Genomic DNA, 19,953 nt, shown 5'->3' on the forward strand with positions numbered 1-19,953 from the left:
AGCACCTCCCTTTTACCCCCACCAGCCCCTGGGAGGAATAGCCCAGCTGCTGATGGCTCATTTTCACAAATTATAGGAGATGGCATCCTAAACACCTGTTAAGACGCCTTCCGTGTTTCTGAGCATTCCCGGCTTAGAGAGCTCTAAAAGAAACTTCAGGAAGCAAAGGGACACAATCCATGCTGTCCAGGGAGAAGACACAGCGGTGAAGCACCACCCGGCTGCTGTGGCAGGTCTGCAGGACCATCCCAGCTCCTCGGGAGGCTGAGGCAGGAAGAGAGAAAGTTCAAGGCCAACCTTGGCAATTTAGTGAGACCCTGTCTCAAAATTTTTAAAATGGAAAAATTGCTGGGGACAGAGCTCAGTGGTAGAACACTTGCCCAGCATGTGTGAGGCCCTAGACTCAATCCTTCAGACTGAAAAGAAGAAGATGAAGAAAAAAGATAGGATATCCCCTGCAGGAGACCCAGCTTTCTCTCTACCTTTTAGTCTCAGAGACCTATCTGATTTATAGTGACTAACAATTAGAAGAGGGGAGTTGGTTGGTTTGTTTGATGTTCAAACTAGCCAGATAAGTTCTCACTCCAGTGCAAGACAAGTAGAGTTGGGCAAACTCAGCAGCCTTGGTCAGTCACTGGTTTAGCCAATGGTTGGTGGGAGGAGAGGCGTTCCAACTCAACCTAAGGCAGGGTAGGAGAGAGAGTGGTTGGAATGTTGGCATACTAGCTAGCCAGAGCGCTGGTTGGAAGCTTGAAGGGCAGAGAAAGGAGTGGAGACCACAGCATGACTGCCTGGTGTTGGACTGGACCCCCCTATTGCGTCATTGCCTGTCCCTCTGTTTTGAGTCCATCATCGTCTGGTTTAAATCCTCTGCTGCTCAAGAACCAGGGCCAGCATGTCTATTGAAGTTCTGTGGCCCAGTGTGTGTGTGAGGGCTGAAAAGTGTTAGTCATCTGCAGCTGTGATAAATGATCCCAACATGTAGCAGCTTATGACAATGTGACGATAGCACAGGTCTGTGGGGGTCAGGAACCCGGGAGTGGCTTGGCTGATGGTTCTGGCTTGGGGCCCTTCTGAGGCTGCAGTCAGCGGCCAGCCGTGTCTGCAGACTGGGCTGGGCTTAGAGATCCATACCTAGGAAGTGTTCTTGTTTGGAGGCCTGAGAGCCCCACTCATGCGCTATCCCATGAGCTGGCTACCTGAGTCTGTTGAGCTGTGGGGCAGAGAGCTAGCAGATGACCATGGTGCCTTTTGTGACCTGCATCTCTGGAGTACACACAATCCCTCCTACTCTCTGTTTGTTAGAAGTGTGTCACTGAAATCCAGTTGCACTCTTGGGGAGGAATTAGGGTCTACATTTGGTGCACTTAGTTTAAGTCACCCCACCTGATTTCTACCTAACTGGTCTTTCACTTCTGTGTGACCTTGGGCAAATGCTTGAAGTCTCAAATAAGAAAGCTGATCACATCCCTAAGGGCCACTCTCTTGGTACGGAGGCCCTAGAATTCACTTGAAATATGCATTTGCTTGTTAAATAAGCTACTCAGTTCTTTCTTTGTGTCTAACTCTCTTCTAAAATGTCCAGAGAGCCTCTAGAAATAGAGTCTGTACCCTACCCCAGAAATCCAGCTTGGATTGGTCCAAGATAGAACCCAGGCATGCCTGCACAATCTCTACAAACTCTCAGTGATGCTGATGTAAGGTTGGGTTGGCAGCCCAACCCTGCAATTTGGATGTACTCACAGATAAACCCCCGGGGGGGGGGCGGGAGTTGGGAGGATGGAAGTCTTATTGACATGCAGATTTTTTAAATTACTTTTTAATCTTTTTTATTTATTTGAGAGAGAGAGAAAGAAAGCTACAGAGAGAGAGAATGGGTGTGTCAGGGCCTCCAGCCACTACAATCGAACTCCAGATACGTGCACCATCTTGTGGGCATATGCAAACTTGTACACTTGCATCACTTTGTACATCTGGCTTATGTGGGATCTGGAAAGTTGAACATGAGTCCTTAGGCTTTGCAGGCAAGCATGGCAAGTGCCTTAACAGCTAAACCATCTCTCCAGCACATATGCAGGTTTTTGATACTGCAGGAGTGGATGAAAACAGAAGTTTTATATTCCCTTAACAAACTCCCAGGTAATGCAGTGTTTCCAAGACCACACTTTGAGTAAGTTTCTAGATGTCTCCCAAAAGGTATAGAAATACAAAAATAATTCCCACCCTCTAGGAGCAAAGAATTCAGCTAAAGAGGGAAATTAAGGATGGAAACACTACCAGCAGCACAGCCCACCTGGGCAGACCTGAGGGAGACCCCAGTAACCCCATCCCTACCTAGCTCTGGCCCTCGTAGGCAGACCCCCAGCATCATCCTAAACTGTCTTCTATCCCTTTAGCAGCAGAAAGTTAGCCCCACTCTGATCTTTGGAAGTCTTTCACAAGTTAGCTTGTTTTGCTGAACAGTGGTTATTTCCACAGGGAAAGAAAAGAATGAGCAAATCTCTGATTTGCATTAGTTCAGCCCTGTAGTCTAATTCCCAGATTAAACATTTGTTGTTTAGTGAGCCTACTTTATTGGTACCACTAAGTGCTCTCTGGACTTGTTTTCACAGTGCAGAATTCTAGGCTTATGGAAATTCTAATAAAATTCCTTGCCATGAAAGCTGCAAGCAAACCATAGCCCAACTTCTTCCTCTGGGCTTTAACTTCACTTTCCTCCTTGGAGCCATCGTCTTCCAAGCGGGATGGAGCCCCAGCTCGACCCCTGGCCCATTTGGCCCATCACTCCTGTCCCCTCATTCATTGATTCTACCCCACACCCCAAGTTCTGTGCAGGCCATCAGGTTCCCATCCACTCTCAGTCAGTCTGACCCCCATAGCCTGGCCCAGTGGCCCTAGCTCCAAAAACAGCCCAACTTAGGGTCCTGTCCTCCCCCTGCCTTCAGAATATTCAGGCTGATGTCATGGTTCCTGTCTGATAGCTCAGCCTCAGGAGCAGGTTCTCACTGAATTCTGGGATTCAGAGTTTCCTTCACTCCATTTTATTCACTGTCCACAGATGAATGGTCCTAAATAACCCTTCACCTGTCACGAAGTTCAGACACCTTCTGGTTCCCCATGTCCTAAAGAATCTTCTTTGGTGTTGTTGTGTTCACCCAAGACCCTGACCCAGAGGGCTCGGCTCTGAGGGGCTCCCTCCCAGGCAACATTCCATTCTGGAAGGGGTTGAGAATGACAGCTCTGCAAGAAGAAGTGCACTCCCACTCCTTCCTCCTCTTCCACTCAGGGCACATGTCCTCCGAGTTACACAGGTCACATCACCAAACAGCCAAGGCTCCCATCTGGCCAGAGGCTTTGCCTGGATGGCTCTCCCTAGGTTGCATTCTTTTTATTTTATCATGTTTTGTTTGTACATCTTCCTGATCCCAGCCAAACCCTAGATTCTCCTTGATACTTTGCCTGTGGTATCCCATCACCCTCCTTTGCACTCTGACTTTATTCTGCCACGCTCTTTGCTGATCATATGCTGCCTGACATTGTTATTCATGGTTTGCTTATTTGTTCTTCACCTGTTTCTGACCTCCCAACCAAATTTTGAGACCTCAGGAACAGAGGTGTACTTTCACATCCTATTTGTTTCCATGGAAGTTGTGCTGTGCATTTAGCAGGCACTTAAGATGTAACTTTTCTCTAAATGACTGGGATAAAATTTAGATGCTTAATCAAAAAGTGGTTTGGGAAATAAAGAGGATGAAGAGCTCAATTGAAATTGAGTCAGCTATGTTTCCTAGCTATCACTGAATTATATCACAATTGTCGCTTCTGTACACTGACATCCCCCTGGGTCCTTGAGCATGGCTTGTGTGTCTCTGGTATCTGGCTCCACGAACATGTGGCAAATACAAGGTGTGAGGTCACTTACCACCCTGTCTCACTGGACATACAACTGTATATCTGCAGCCATGGAATGCAAATCCATAGCTGAAACAAGACAAGAATGTAAAAGGAAGGATAGGACTCCTTATGACATATTCCTCCAGACACACATAAAAAGGCCTGGATATCCATGACCTCACAGTGCCTGACACTACCTACACAAGACTATCATAATATGAGGAAAAGATGATGACATCAAAATAAAAGAGAGGGGCTGGAGAGATGGTTTAGTGGTTAAGCGCTTGCCTGTGAAGCCTAAGGACCCCGGTTCGAGGCTTGGTTCCCCAGGTCCCACGTTAGCCAGGTGCACAAGGGGGCACACGCGTCTGGAGTTCGTTTGCAGAGGCTGGAAGCCCTGGTGCGCCCATTCTCTCTCTCTCCCTCTATCTGTCTTTCTCTCTGTGTCTGTCACTCTCAAATAAATAAATAAAAAATTTTAAAAAATTAAAAATAAATAAATAAAAGAGAGACTGACTGAGAGAGGGCAAGGGTAGGATGGAAAGTGTAGTTGCAAAGGGGAAGGTGGGGGGAGAGAGGGAATTATCATGGGTTATTGTCTGTAATTATGGAAATTGTCAATAAAAAATAAATGAAAAATAATTTTTAAAAAATAAGACCAAGGGAGAAATGAATACTTTTCAAATGAGGTCTTAGAAAGAATCAAGCAGAATAGATGACAAAAGGCCATTGGGGGTGGGGTTGAAGACAGAAAGAAGGACAGAAGCAAAAGAAGAGACAGCTATTAACTATGTGGGGCTTGTGCACGCTCTTTAACTCAGCAAGCCAAAAGGTATTTTTTCTGCCCACAAGCTTGTTTGTTAAAGGCAAGGCCTAGGCAGTGAAGAGACATCAGAGATGAGATGCCTTCTCATTCCAGTCCTGTTGAGGACCTAAAGCCACAATAGATACATATGAACTGTGTGTGGTAGGGTCTATTATTTTATCTAAGACTTTATGAGGGAGCATGTAAGGTAGCCATGCTACTTTCTGGAACATGTGAGGAACTAGATATTAGAGGCGTTGTTAGGAATAATGTTAAGATAACCTGCTTACAGTCCCACAAAGCAATGAAGTTATAATAATCTTTGGGTTGTCTTTTTTACAAAGCCAAACTTTGCAAGCTAACGTTTAATTTCACAGTGACTGGGTGTTAGCCCAATAAGGAGTGTATAATAAAGTCAAGGTCGGGTACACCTCCCCCCTTAGAGATCAGCTCATCTCGGGCAGATGTAAGTCCCAGAAAGGCTTCTTTCCTTCCAGGTGGCCTACTGCCAAATGCTGGATCATTTTTTAAGTCAGCATCAAGCTTTAGCCCAGGGTAGCCATAGAAAGAAAAATTAAGGCTAATCTATTCATTCAGCCCTGTGGAAGAAAGTGTCAACTCACTTTTCCCTGTACCTGGGAAGAAAAGATTCACTATGCCTGTCATAAAGACATACCTGGAGATGCGGGCCTTCATTCCTACCCTTACCTTGGTTCCCTAGCTAAGAGTACCTAATGGGTCCTTCTGCTTCAACTCCCACTGATCCCCAAAGTCTCTATGGAAAACTCTGGAGAAGAGAGGCCCTAGCCGCAACCTAGATGGCAACACTTGAGCAATAGAGAAGACTCAGCATCATTACGTGTTATTGCACCTTACCCTCATGCATTCCACTGGACTCATTTGTATACTAACTGTGTATATAACCAGAATCTAATAGGCTACCATGTATATGTGATGCTTACTTAAAAGAACTTTTGTGTGCCATTAAGGATGTACAACCAAAAAAAAGAGAGAGAGAGAGAGAAGGAGACAAAGAAAGGTCTTAGAAACCTATGCTCTAAGCTATTACATTCCAAATTTTAATATGTATGTGAGCCACCTGGGAATCTACTGAGTTCCAAGGCAGATTTGGATGACATGGGTTTGGGGCCTTCCCAGATTCTACATTTCCTATAAACTCCCAGCCGATGCTGGTGAAGTTTCCTGACAATGAGATCAACAGCATGCCTCCCTCAGGTGGCTGCTGAGAGACTCAGCAGATAGTCAATGGGCAGAGTCCATTTCCACAGCAGACACTCACTGAACTGAGAGGCTCTGAGGACGGTCCTGGGCACCCTGATAATGGGCTCCAGGTCAGCACGCAGTGGCAGCTGGCCTTTGCTCTGGACCCTCTTGCTTGTTCTTTGTGCCTTGTTCTCCATCCTCACACTGGAGCAGAGCAGCTCTGCCCCTCGGCTGGCTGGGCCGGGCTCCCTATCTCACAAAGCTGGAATTGGCAGGTTACTTAGACTCTCTAATCTCTAGGGTTTTCCATCTTTTGTCTCGGTGAAGTCACTGCTCTCAATAACATTGTTACATGAAGAGACATTTATCTTACTAGGTTCTTACCTTCCTTTTTAAAATATCCACTTCTGAAACCCTCAAACAAACAGAATCCTGCTGTCTAGTTTTACCCAGTAGGTTGCTGCTATTGCTGAGGGAAGAGGAAAGAAACTGGGTTATGAACTAAAATTGAAATAATTAAAGGATCACACTCTCACAGAATTTTTCTACAAAGACATTCTCCTGCACGGACATCCCTGTTCTTTTCAAGTTTTATAGCCACTTTGCTTTGGCAGAAAAATCAGGAAGTCACTTGTTACGCACGGGACTGTTGTAAATGTCTTGATAATAAAAAACAGGATGAAAGACCAGCGAGGAAGCTGAGAACACTGACTTTAAAGGCCTGAGGAATGGCAGGCCTCTCCTTCCTCAGCAGCTTGGCCTGTAAGCCCTCCAACCATCTTTTTGACAGTGCACTCATTGCAGCCTCAGGGAGAACATGAACCATTGAAGTAAAAGAAAATTCTAGCCTTTGATATTCTCCTCTCTCTCTTTTTTTTTCCCCCTGCTTGTCTCTGTGAAACATAAACCCACAAGTTGTTATCACAGAGACTTGATCTTAAGAGCACAGGATTGGCTGGTCTTCTGGGGCAAAACTCTCTCTGGCCTCCCCTTTACTTTGATGGCCATGTTTGTGGAGCTGTTTGTCCTATTTGGCTGTTTAGCTAAGGACTGGTCCACATGCATACAGGGTTCATTGGTTCAAGGAAACGTGTCCCCTCTCCACTGCTGACTCTCCCTTGTCCAGGGCTAGTCCTGCCAGCATGGAACTCAATTGGCAACCATGAAACAGAAAACTCAAAAGATTTGCAACCATGAGCCTTCCTGTACAGAGCCAATGCAGTCCAAGTTCACCTCTCAGAAATCCTGTAACCAAACACAAACATAGAAGCTAGAATATTCAGAAGCCAGAAGGGTTCTCTTACTGTTTGCATCAGCTCAGGTGCCTTAGAATCTGATGTTCAGAGCAAAGATGCCTCTTCCTTAGAGGGATTCAGCCTTTCCTTTGGAAAAGGGCACATTGTTATGGCTCAGGCCCCACACTCTGATGCACCCACCTACACTTGGACTGTAGAAGACCATGTTACTGGATTTCCTCTTGTGTTGGGAGGAACCATCCTGAAGGGGCTAAGCCCTATACTCAGCAGTCAAAGGCACTTCTCTGAAAGCTCCAGAGTGACTTCATGACAGTCTGAGATTAATAAATGCTAAAACCTCTGTGCAACCAACATAGATTATCTGATTAAAGATACAGATGAAGCAGGGCATGGTGACTCACACCTTTAATCTCAGCACTTGAACTCTGGAGGCTGAGGTAGGAATATCCCCATGAATTAAAGGCCAACCAGGGCTAGAGTGAAACCCTGCCTCAAAAAAAAAAAAAAAATCAAATTAAATTAAAAAGGTACAGATGTTTCTCAAAGTACAACAGGGTGTGTCCTGATAAATGCATCCTAAGTCGAAAATATACAAAGTGAAAAATGCATTGAATGCACCTAGCCGCCTCTACATCACCCGATAGAGTGCTGGTTGTTTCCCCGATGATCTTGAGATGAATGACGCTCACTGCCACTGTCCAGCATCTTGAGAAAGGATAGTGCTAGTTGGAGGGGCAAGGGACTTCAAACTCAAAATTCAAAGTTCAGTTTCTTCTTGAAACATCGTAAGTCAAGGAGGACTGACTACCTTAGTATTAGAAGTGACAAAACAGGATTTGACTAGTTAATAAAATGTTATACAGCAGCATGGGGAGCTTGCTCAGTGGTTAGAGGTGCTTGCTTGCAAAGCCTACTGCTCAGAGTTCAATTTCCCAGAACCCATGTAAAGCCAGCTACACAAAGTGACACATGTGTCTGGAGTATGTTTGCAATAGCAAGAGGCTCCAGCACATCCATTCTCATTCCCATTCTCTCTCTCTCTCTCTCCATACAAATAAAAACTTTTTTGAAAAAAAAATTTTCTAAACTAACAGAGATAAATCTTTGATTGTTTGGAATTTAATATATGGCATGACAGGGGTGGGCAGGGCATGTTAAGGTTGAGAAGACTGCTTCAAAGTTAGCCTGATCAAAATACCTTAATGTGCTAATGGATTTCTTATCAGAAGCTCAGGGCCATAAACTTCATTAGCTCCAAGGATATGATGATGTCAGATGTTTTCATGGTGCACATTAAGAGTCCCTTCCCCTTGGAAGGTGGAAGATGTCATTCACAGATAAGGGAATTGGACCTGAATTCTATAACCAAACTTAATTAGCACTGATTTGAGGTTGATAGTACCTGGTTTTTCCAGTTTTCAGGAAATGTGTATTTGCCTACAGGGTAAGGGGGTATAGAAGGAAACTGTGGAGGGGGAAATGAATCTGAAGCGGGGAGGAGACTGTGCACATGAAAGGCCTCCATCTTGGGTTTCCTCTGTGATGTGATAAAACCTCAGCCTCCCTCTCTTCCCCTGCCAACTGCTGTGCAGCCACACCTACCTAGCATCAAACACCCTCAGAGGGGCCACAGGCCTCCACTGCAGCAGTACCTGAGATGGGAATGGAGGAGATGCATGCACGCCCAAAGGTAAGAGGAAAGACCCCAATTCCCGGGAATTTGTGGGCTCAGGAAAAACCATCCCTAATGGCATGTAAGAACTTTCTTGCTTGCAATTTCTTTCTCTTCCTAGACTTGAGAACAAATTAAATGTTTATTATCATTAAAAGAGAATCTTTGGAAACTCTGGAGAAAAGACCACTACCCTATATTTTCTGACTTAATACAGTTTTTAAGGGGGTAATATTAAATAAAGAATACATATTTAGGAATCTCTTGTAATATAGGCAGGTTGTGGTACAGAAGATAAAGCTATATTTTATGATAAAAAAAAACTAATGTTAAGCTGAACTTCATGGGAGTTAATTAAACTAAAAGGAATGAAGTTTTCATTATTCTAAATGTGTTGTGGTTATGTATGTTTTTGTCATAGTGCACAGTTTGCTGAGTTTTTTTCCAAGATTTTGTGTGAAGTGTTCTTGGTTGTTTTATGCAGTATTAGCAATTGAATCAAGAGCCTTGCAATGCCAGACAGCAAGTGCTTTACCACCGAGTTATATCCTCAGCCCCCTTTTTACTTTTTATTGTGTTTATAGCATCACTAAGTTGCCCAGGCTGGCCTTGAACTCACTCTTTAGCCCAAGCAGGCCTTGAACTTGCAATTCTCTTTCCTCAGCCTCCAGAATACTAGCACTACATGCCTGTGCCAACTACACCCAACTCGGCCACTTCCTAGACCTGAGTGAGCTCTCCTGTGAACTTATCTTCAACATTCATTCTTTTTTTAAAAAATATTTTATCTTTATGTATTTATTTGAGAGACAGAGAGAGAGAGAGAGAGAGAGAGAGAGAGAAAGAGATACAGAAATAGACAGGTAGACAGAGAGAATGGGCGTGCCAGGGCTTCCAGCCACTGCAAACGAACGCCAGATGCATGCACCCCCTTGTGCATCTGGCTAACATGGGTCCTGGGGAATCGAGCCTCAAACCGGGGTCCTTAGGCTTCACAGGCAAGCGCTTAACCGCTAAGCTATCTCTCCAGCCCCAATATTCATTCTTTCTAGAACTGATGTACCAGTTTTCTTTTCCAAAAGTACTGGCTTTAAGGCTGGACAGATGGCTTAGCTTTTAAGGTGCTTGCCTGTGAAGCCTAAGGACCCAGATTCAATTTCCTAGTACCCATATAAGCCAGATGCACATAGTGGCGCATGTGTCTAGAGTTTGTTTGCAGTGGCTAGGAGCCCTGGAGCATTTTTCTGTCTTCTTTCCTCTCCCTTCCTTTCTCCTTCTCTCTTTCCCCCTCTTTCTCTTTCAAATAAATAAATAAAAATAAAATATACTTTTAAAAGCACTGGCTTTCCTCACCCTGAATATCTGCTCTTAATTTTTAATTTTAAAATATTTTATTTATTTATTTAAGCAATAGAGGGAGGATGAGACAAATAGAAAGAGTGGGTGCACCAGGGCCTCCAGCCACTGCAAACAAACTCCAGACTCATGTACCACCTTATGCATCTTCTTTATGTGGGTACTGGGGAATCGGTCCTTAGGCTTTACAGGTTAAGCACCGAAATCACTAAGCCATCACTCAGCCTCTTATTTTCTATATTTTGAGTTTTTTCTTCTGTTAAAGGAAGGGTAGACAGCTCCATGTCCATTCCTCCCCATCACAGGGACTGTGATTTGGTCTAGAAACAGGTGATCGGGTTGGCTTCTGGCTGCAGCACAAGATCAATAGCAGGACCTTAGGAAAGTTCATCATCTCAAAACCAGTGTTCCCAGGAGTAATCTGATAGCATGTATCTGGTCAACCTTGATGTTTATAATTAGAACATCTGAGAGGTGGGAGGGAGGGATCTGAAAGACCTTATCTGAGCTGTTCATTAAGGTAGCCACCAGCCACATACATCTGTTAAAATTACATTTAAATTAATTAAACTTCATTACATGAAGAACTCGGTGCCTCAGGAACGTGAACTTGAGGTCAATCAGTTCTTCAGCCACAACCATTGTAGTACCTCAGCTACTAGCCAAGGAAAACAATTTGGGAAGTGATTGGTCGCAGATGGAGCTAGGGCGGGGCTTGAGCTGAGCTTGGCTGAGCTGAGACTGGGCTGAGATTATGCTGGGCTATGATGGGCTAAACTGAGCCAAACTGGAGCTGAGCTCTGCTCACCTCCCACTCCACTGCTGATCTGCAACTGCGTAGGCTTCTGAGAGCAAGCTCTCAATTTTCTCCTTCTGCTCATCTCTTTTCAGACGGGCAGAGGATCACCTTCCCTTACAGGATTCAGGTAATTGGGTCAGGTTGTCCATCAGGCCCTCAGCCTAGAAATCACAGAAATTAGCTGCAACATCCTGTGGGGTCCTCAGGGTCATTCTAGTGAAAGAGCTCCTCATTCCCCTAGATCATGACATTTCTCTGAAACATCATTTGGTAACTGCTCTCTATCTTGGGTATATTGATGTCATCATGAGACTGTATAGTCCTATCACACTATGATTTTACAGCATGAACCCAGTGGTGACAGGGGACTCAAGGAATCAGTCTGTCATAACTACAGGCAAATCTACAGTGACCTCAGATTTTAAAAATTAATTTAAAATGGTTCTCTTGCATTTTTATCCTTAAATCTTATATTTTAGATCATCTGCATAAGGTGAAATGGATTTTTTTCCTCTCAGCTCCTGTGAACTTGAGGCTCATTTTGTTTTGCTTTGCTCTGCTAGCAGCAGCCATTTTACATTTGCATAGAACATCAGACAAGACAATAATGTAAAACTACAATGCAACTTTGCAAAGCTAGAATGTCTCTTTATGTTTAGACTCACCTACTTGGTCAAGTGATCCAAGTTATGGGTATCAGGGTCTTGTAAGCTCTCAAATGCCCTGATGGAGGATATGCAAGTGGCAGTCAACACCCCTCACTGACATGCAGACCCACAGGAATTTGTTCTATTCAGTTGATACTGAAATCACTAACAAATAAGACAATGGGCAATGCTTTCCCTAGACCCTCTGGGAGACTCTTTCATTATCCTACATCCCTAGGATTTCCCCTAGATCTCTTGTTTATAGATCTTTAACAAACCCATTGAAGAGGGAAGATCTATGGATTTGTGTTTTTAATCCAGCATCACTTTGCCAAGTGTCTTTGACAGCCTGGTACTATGTATGGCCCTAAGAGGTGTTTGCATTATGGTGTCATACAGACAAACATGAGAATGTCACCAAACAAGTAAATACTGGCCTAGGAAAAGAGGCTCTTTTCCTCACTAGTGGTTGTGCAAACTTAAAACAATTGTTTTAGTATTCAAGTCTCCTTCCTTTTGCAGTGTTGGGGATGAAAGAAAATCAGGTCCTTGTGCATGCTACAAGCACATTGACACTGAGCTGTGTCCCTAGCCCAGTCCTCAATTTCTTTATCTGTGAAGCCAGCACAGCAAATCCCCCTACGTGATGAGAGTCTCCTGAGAGTCAACTTTGGTTAGTACGTTGAAATGCTCTGGGGAACTAGTGCCTCTCAGCAATGGTGTTTTAGAAAGCTCCAGCAGCTCACATTCCCACTCAGATGTACAGACATTTCTCTTGGTTTGCACAGGGAGATACTTTCCCCAGGATTTTGTCTAAACTGTTATATTCTGAAAGACATGCTGGGAGAAATAACTCAGGACACATCTGACATATGATGATTTCTCCAAGCCAGCTGGAGTTTTCTTACAACTATTAACTTGGCAAATGAGAACTGGTCTAATCACACTGCTGGACCAGCCAGCTGCTTTCAGCTTGAGGGCTGTTAGCACGAAGCAGTAGGCTCCTTATCTACTCCAAGAAATGGTTGGACTTCTCCCCACTCTCTGAGCTGGTCCCAGAGCATGAGAGGGAGTTCAATTTGACCATAGAGCTTTGGACAAGAAATTATAACACCAAAACCTCTGTGGTGCTGGGAGCCTTTTCTGTTCCACCTCCTAGAAGAGTCTGCCAATGAGTGCTCATTTAATATAAATTCATGTATCTTTTGGAATCTCCATAACCAACAGGTATTTATTCCTTTGACATGCAAATCCGATGTCTGGTATTCAAGTATCATTGATGAGAGATGCATGAAAAACTTAGCTTGTCCCTCTCTGTGTCCCCTCTGCTCCAGGCATTCCCAGTGCACATCCCAACCACAAGAGGGACTTTGGTGTTAGGGAACCTCACTCTCCCAGGGAGATGCCATGGCAGGTCAGAAGCAGGTTCTGCGAGAACCAGAACCTGGGAGTTCCATCTGCCTCGAAAGAGGAGCAGGGATGGGTAGGGGACAGCACCCAGGAGGGATGAGGGAGGACACCAGAGCTGTTCTTAATCCTCTGCATCAGCCTCACTGGCATGGGACATCGGCTAAGGCAGTTAGCCTGCAGGCAGGGATGGTGGCCCTTTTCTGTAACTGTTATTTCTATAAATGAGAATGTCCCTTCTAAGTATTTAGAGAAAGGATGTGCTATGTCCCTATTCCCCTTAAATGGGTTTCTTAGTTCTTTCACTTTAAATCTTACTTGCTTTCTTCTCTGGGCCTGTAAAACCCAGCCAGGGGCTTTAGAACTCCATTGCAGTGGCCATTCCACAGAATTTGCCTAGTGCAGACTGGACAAGCCAAACCCATCCACCTGCAAATGTGTAGGGGTTAGACTGCGGTTGTTTACACACTGTTACCCAACAATTCCATCACTATGACTCTCTTCTGAAAAAAATAACTTAAATTCATTACGTTATGTGATTTACTTGCATTGTGACATTAATTATTATAATTATATATATAATTATTATAGCGAAAGCAATTAGAAAAAAACCCTGAATATTCAGCCATGGGATAGGGGACTAAATATTCATGGTACTTCATGTAGTAGAGCAGCATACATCCATGTTCCTGAAGACCATCTCATGAAAAAAGGGAAGTGTCTTTGAAATGATTGAGGGGGAGGGATACAATATGATGTCCAAATATAGATACATGTATATGTATGTATGTGTTCATATAATGAAATGTATATGTATACATACATACATGTATATGTATATATGTGACTATATAATGAAAGAATAATTCCAAAAATCTCAGTATTTCAGATGGTAGAACTAGAGGTGATTTTTACACTTCTTTGTATTTTTACAAATCTAAATCTTTCTGCAATTGTTACATATTATTTTTATAATCAGGACACTGTGAAACAATGGACTGCATTAGTGGCCGTGCTTGTATGGTGGGGATTAGTGTCTGTGTCGGTTTATTGATAGAGCATGGAGCCAAGAACCCTACCTTGCGTGGCTCCTCATGTCCTTGATGACAGCAAATAGGTTGAGTGACTCAAACCTGGGTTGGGGAAGTCCTGACCTCTAGTATTTTAAAGGAACATAGTAGCTAGCCCATAAAGGCCTTCATTATCAGCCTCTTCTTATGAACACAACCTGATACCCCCAAAAACTTCTAAGGTACCTTTGCTGTTCATGTTCTAGGACAGTGTCAAATAAAATCCTAGAAACAATGAATTGCAACCATGAGAACTATTTATTGTAGTGTTCTAGAGAGCCACTGTAGCCCAAAAGGACTTGGGGTGACAATTGCCCAGGCCAAGCCATCCCCCAACCATTTTGCACTTGTACTACCAGATGCCCAGCTGCTGTGTTGCCCTTAATCACCAGTAGACCCCCAAAAGTGTAGTGACATCAAGGAAGTGAGTCAAGACTAGCATTTCTTTAATGGCACAGCTCTGTAAAACATGGGATAGAATGCAGACGCTTATGTAATGTTGGTTTATAGATATTTTATTTCCTTCAGATATGTGTAAGCATATATGATGTAGGCTTTGGTTGCTATGGAATGAACAGTCCAGTAGTCAGGGTGGGGGATGACACAGATTCTTCTTGTTAGCAAGTGCTACCAACAAGCTCCTGAATGCCCTACACATACCTGGCCTGACAGACATTCTCTATAGAAAGACTGGCTCCCATTGCAATTCTGCTGGCCACAATAGCCATGCATGGGCACCTGCAGCCACTTTCTGGGCATTCAATCCTGCCCAGAGACCCCAAATGTGTGTGGAGTTCCTCTTCCCTTCAGCCCTGTAACTGCCATAGGAGGCAGACCCATTGGAAATCTGAAAATATGAGTCAAGTGGGCATTGATTTTGAACATCATAAAAAAACTAAGCAATGTTGTGTTTATGGAGGGCCAGGAGCCCTCGTTGCCAGAGCATAGAGAACTCCTCAAGATAGTCTCTGTCCATCTAGGAGCACTATGTCTTATCTTCTCTGGCCAAGGCTTGTCCCCTGCCATCCCACTTGCCTCTTGAGACTCTGATACTAGCTGAGGGGAGTGGCATTCTCCATTGTGCCATCCCTCCAGACTCAGCCCACTGAGTCTTCTGCTTCACAAAAATAAGGAACTCTGGTTCCTTTCTGAAAGCCTCACCATCTGGGAACACAAGTCTTCAGTATCATCTCTTCATCCACCTGGCTACACAAGTCTCCAAGACCCAAACCAGTGTTCCACTAGCCACACCACCAAACAAATTGGTTTTGCTGTGGCCTTGTTAGTTTCAGTGGGGCCAGGCTTCCTCTGTTTCCAAGCCCCCACCACCCACACACATTCATACATACATGCCATCAGGGACTGTTCTAGAATGTTCCCAGAGTCAAAGTCAGAAATTCATGGAAGCCACAGAATGCTGCAGTTGACACAATTGTTTCCTGGCTGCAACCCATTTTCCAGGCATGACCTTGGGAACAAGCACAACCTTCATTCTTCATGGGTCCCAACTCCAATTGCTTCTGCTAACAGCCCCAGAAGCCATTTCAGGTGGACTCCCCAAGGGAAGTTGGTATTGCAATAATATGTGGACGGGGCTCCCATAGTGTCAAACTGTTCTACCTTAGCCCTGTGCTTTTTTCCAGATATCCTGAAGCAGGAACAGCCCACTCTCCCTATTCATCCTTCCAAATGGCCTAATACTCCAGAGTCCCAAACAATCTGAAAGTCTCCCTTGGGCTGTGAGGACTCCTGGGCCACCATGTATGTCAGGTGTTCTCGCAGAAGCTGTCCTGCAGAGGCCTCAGGCTGGAACGCAATCTAAGTGCACTGCTGGCTCCTGGCTTTAAGGTTTCTACATCACAGAAAATTGCACTGGTTCTCTAGCTGATCCTTCTGTTCCCACCCTCTGGCCCTGCCTTCAGCTACCCTCCCCTGTACACCCCCACCACAGCCCGTGGAGGGCATTTGCCTGCTCTGCAGCTTCCCACTGAAGGAAGGAATAGCTCCTGGTTGTTAATGAAAGTGATAGCAATTCCTCAGTATTTGTCTTAGATTATGGTCGTTAGAAGCTGAAGCACCTCCAGCCGCCGTCTGCGGTTGATTTGAAAACAGGCGAGTCCCAACAATGAGCTTAAGGAAAGGTGTCAGGTATAAATCTTGTCTTCAAACACCAGGGTGCATTCCAGACTTCAGAGACACTTCTTTGAATAAAGGCCCTTTTTTTTTTCAATCCCGCCTTTCTTGTCCTTGGGCCTGGAGCAGGATGAAAGTGCAGGGGTGTGTGCGTTCATTTAGTCTGATAATGAGGGCGAGGCTTGCGGGCATGGTAATTTGGCAGCTTCAGCACTTCCTGTAACAGTTTTAATTTTTTTTATCCAAAGGCTGCTTAAAGACAAACATTTTTTGTTAAAACTGCTGGTAGTTCATTTTCTGCAGGAACCGTGCAATTAATCTTGTTTATATTAAAGAGGCAGGTTGCCCTAGTCAGCTTTCCTGAACTATAATTAATGAAGATCAAAAACATTACAAAGACATAATATTTAGCTTAATGCAGATGAGGCTGGGCAACAGCTGCATCAATTAGAGTAGAAGAAGGAAAAACAAATACCCGTTCGCAATAACTTGGATACGTTAAAAAGTAGGGATCTTACGGCACCTGCCCTCCACCGGCCTTCCTGGTTAGCCCTGGTGACAGATGGGGTTTGGACATCAAATGGTTTGTAACACACCAGCAATTACACCTTAACTGCAGTTGGAGGCACCCAAGGACTCTTCAGCTTAACCTAAGTTTATTCAGGTGTGTGGCTGCAGATCAGAGGCTGAGAACCTAAGGGTCACTCAGGGAGAAGGGGTGGGCAGGGGAACCTGAGGACTGGCTGCCTAGAGCACTCTAGCCTGCTGGGGGCACTGAACAAGCCGAGCTGCTTTATTCAAAGCCCTGTGAAGACAGTCATTAGAAATCAACAGTGAATCACACAAACTCAGTCGGGCGGTAGCTACTGCCCTGCCTATGACTTCCTAACCCTGTGACTAAGACCTGTGGCTTCCACAGTAGAGTTCAGAGGGATTGCCTCTGCCTACAGACAGCAGTGTGTGGGCTTTGCTCTGTGTCACAAAGTTGGTGGAAAGTAGCCACCTGCATTATACCAGGGAATCCCGTGGAGAGGCAGTGTGTGGGCTAGAAGGAAATGGAGGCCAGGAGAATTGTAGACACATGCACTTAGCAAGCCATCACTTTCTTGCTAGCCTTCTAATGTTGAGGTCCAAATTGCAAAGGTCCAGAATGAGGAATAAAATGCAGAAGGAGTCATTGCCCAAGGATATTTTTTGTAAGTTCTGATGATGCAAGAGAGCTCAACAGATGGAAGGAGCTGACGGTAATAAAATGTCTACAAGGAAAACTCTAATGTCAAACAACCAAAACAGCACCTAGAGGACCTTTTACCTTGGACCCTGTGTGGTTCTTGATTATCCAGAATGGACTACTGGATAAATAACAGAACCTGTTGAAATCAAATGAGTCAAATTCATTTCAAGCCTTAAGTGGCACCCTACAGCATCATTCTCACACTTCAGGTCATAACAATTTTGTGCATTTAGCACCATAATTCTGCCTGTCACAATTAATTGGAAGGTCAGATGCTATATAGACACAAACATGTTCATTGCAACTATATTTATGATAGTGAAAACTGGGAATCAACCTAAAGAAAAACTGTTAGGGAGTTAAATGATTTAATTATGATCCACCAATATAATGAAATGCTTCATTAAAAAATATATCATCTGGACTGGAGAGATGGCTCAGCAATTAAAAGCATTTGCTTTCAAAGTCTGCCTGTCTGGGTTTGATTCTCCAATACCCACATAAAGTCAGATGCACAAAGTGCTGCATACGTCTGGAGTTCATTTACAGAGGCAAGAGGCCCTGGTGTACCCATTCATCCCCCCCCTCTCTCTTTCCCCTAAATAAATATAAACATTCTTTTTAATTTTTTTTTTTTTTGTTTGACAGTGACAGAAAGAGAGAGAAAGAGACAGGTAGATAGAGAATAGGCATGCCAGGGCCTCCAGCCACTGCAAACAAACTCCAGATGAATGCACTACCTTGTGCATCTGGCTTACGTGGGACCTGGTGAATTGAGCCTTGAACCGGGGTCCTTAGGCTTCACAGGCAAGTGCTTAACTGCTAAGCCATCTCTCTAGCCCAAAAAAATTTATTTAAAAAGAATGCCATTTAGTAAAGTTTAAGAGCCTAGGGAACAGGCTACCAGAGCTGACAAAAAGGCTTAGAAATTAGCATGAGAGTCCCCCAAGGATCCTAGGCCAGATAATAGCAAAAGCCAGCAGTGTCTGCTGACAGGCTGAAGGCTAAAGAGAGCTCAGAGATCACAGAATTAGGTAGCTCTGCAGTGCTTTAAGAACCAGGGAGAATAAACTCATGATGAGTGTATTCATCAACTGAGGTCCCATAAAATCCCTCCTTGCCTTAGCAAGAAGAGTCACATCTGTTCTTAGGACTAAAGGTTACACCTGCAATAAAGCAGCTCCAATAAAGTCAAGCCTAACAAGGTCAACAACACCTTCCAGAAAGTTAACACCTGCCAGAGGAAAATTCAAAAATCTGTAGAATAGATTCCTTACAACATATCATAATATAGTATACACTACAAACCATTCCAGACACATGAAGAATTAAGAAAATGTGAACCATAGTCCAAAAACAAGAGTAGTTGATAGAAACAGATTGCAAGGTAAGCAGTATTTGAATGAACAAAGATTTTAGAACAACTAAGTTTAAAAGGAAAATTAAGCACAGTGAGTGACCAGAAGGAGTCTCTGTGCAAGGAAAGTGAAAGCACTCTTCATAGGAAACTCTGAAACTAGAAAGGTACAAAGGCTTGGTAACATAATAGAGGCTACAAAAGAAAGGAGCCTTGGATTATTATCGGAAGAAAAAAGACTAAAGTAATTTTTATCATTCGTTGTCCAGAAACCTATCTACCACCTTATCTTCTTAACAGAAACAATCTAGGTATTCAAGCACTGTGTAGCTAGTCCTCCACTCCACCCCAAATGGCTAAACTGAAGTCTTCCTTCAAAGGACCCACTCTCTCCACCCTCTCCATGGGGAATCCAGCCAACCTGTCTGCCCAAGCACTGGTCCCCATGCCCCCACAAGGGCCCCTCTCACTGGCCAGTCCCCCATGCCCAAAGGGCACAGACATAAAAGACCTGCTGCCATTCCCCTTGCTCATTTTCCTCTGACACGGGTATGTATATATTTTCATCTGTCTCTGTATCTCTCTGTCTTTGTACTTTTCTACCTCTACCTCAGGCTTTTATTCTATTTATTTAGGGACCTCCCCCATTCTCTTCTCTTCTCTTCTCTTCTCTTCTCTTCTCTTCTCTTCTCTTCTCTTCTCTTCTCTCTCTCTCTCTCTCCCTCCCTCCCTCTCTCTCTCTTTCTGTCTCTCTCTCCCTCTCTCTCTCCACTCTTCCCCTCCTTCTCTAGCCCCCTCTCTTACCTCTCCCTTTTTTCCTCCTTTCTATACTTATCTCTCAGCTCATACTTGGTTCCTCTTCACACTGGTGCCTTTAGCATTGCACACCTGCAACCACAGGCTCCCTCTCTTTCCCTCTTTATTTCTTCTCTCCTCTCTCTTCTCTCTCTCTCTCTTTCCTTCTCTCTTTCTGTATTGCACTCCATTCCTGCCCAGCTCATACACTCTATGCTTTTCTTCCCTCTCCAAAGTGCAGTGCCCTGAGCCTCAGCAGTCAATTCTCTGATCCCTTACCTTCCCCTTTGCCCACTTAGTCTAA

General features: G+C 44.3%; 1 protein-coding gene across 4 annotated transcripts in view; it reads left to right on the forward strand.

Moving 5' to 3' along the window:
* The window catches only part of Edar (ectodysplasin A receptor), an 86,193-nt gene that overhangs the window by 17,703 nt on the left and 48,537 nt on the right, over positions 1–19,953 (forward strand). Inside the window, exon 1 of one of the 4 annotated variants that reach the window (XM_045146675.1) lies at positions 8,841–8,869. The exons of the other annotated variants lie outside the window; for them this stretch is intronic. Coding sequence (XP_045002610.1) covers positions 8,843–8,869 — 27 coding nt within the window. The 5' untranslated portion in view covers positions 8,841–8,842. Of the gene's footprint in view, positions 1–8,840; positions 8,870–19,953 lie in introns of those variants that run through there. 4 annotated transcript variants of the gene reach the window in all.

The sequence above is a fragment of the Jaculus jaculus genome, chromosome 4, assembly GCF_020740685.1.
Source record: "Jaculus jaculus isolate mJacJac1 chromosome 4, mJacJac1.mat.Y.cur, whole genome shotgun sequence".
In the NCBI taxonomy this organism is placed as follows: Eukaryota; Metazoa; Chordata; class Mammalia; order Rodentia; family Dipodidae; genus Jaculus; species Jaculus jaculus.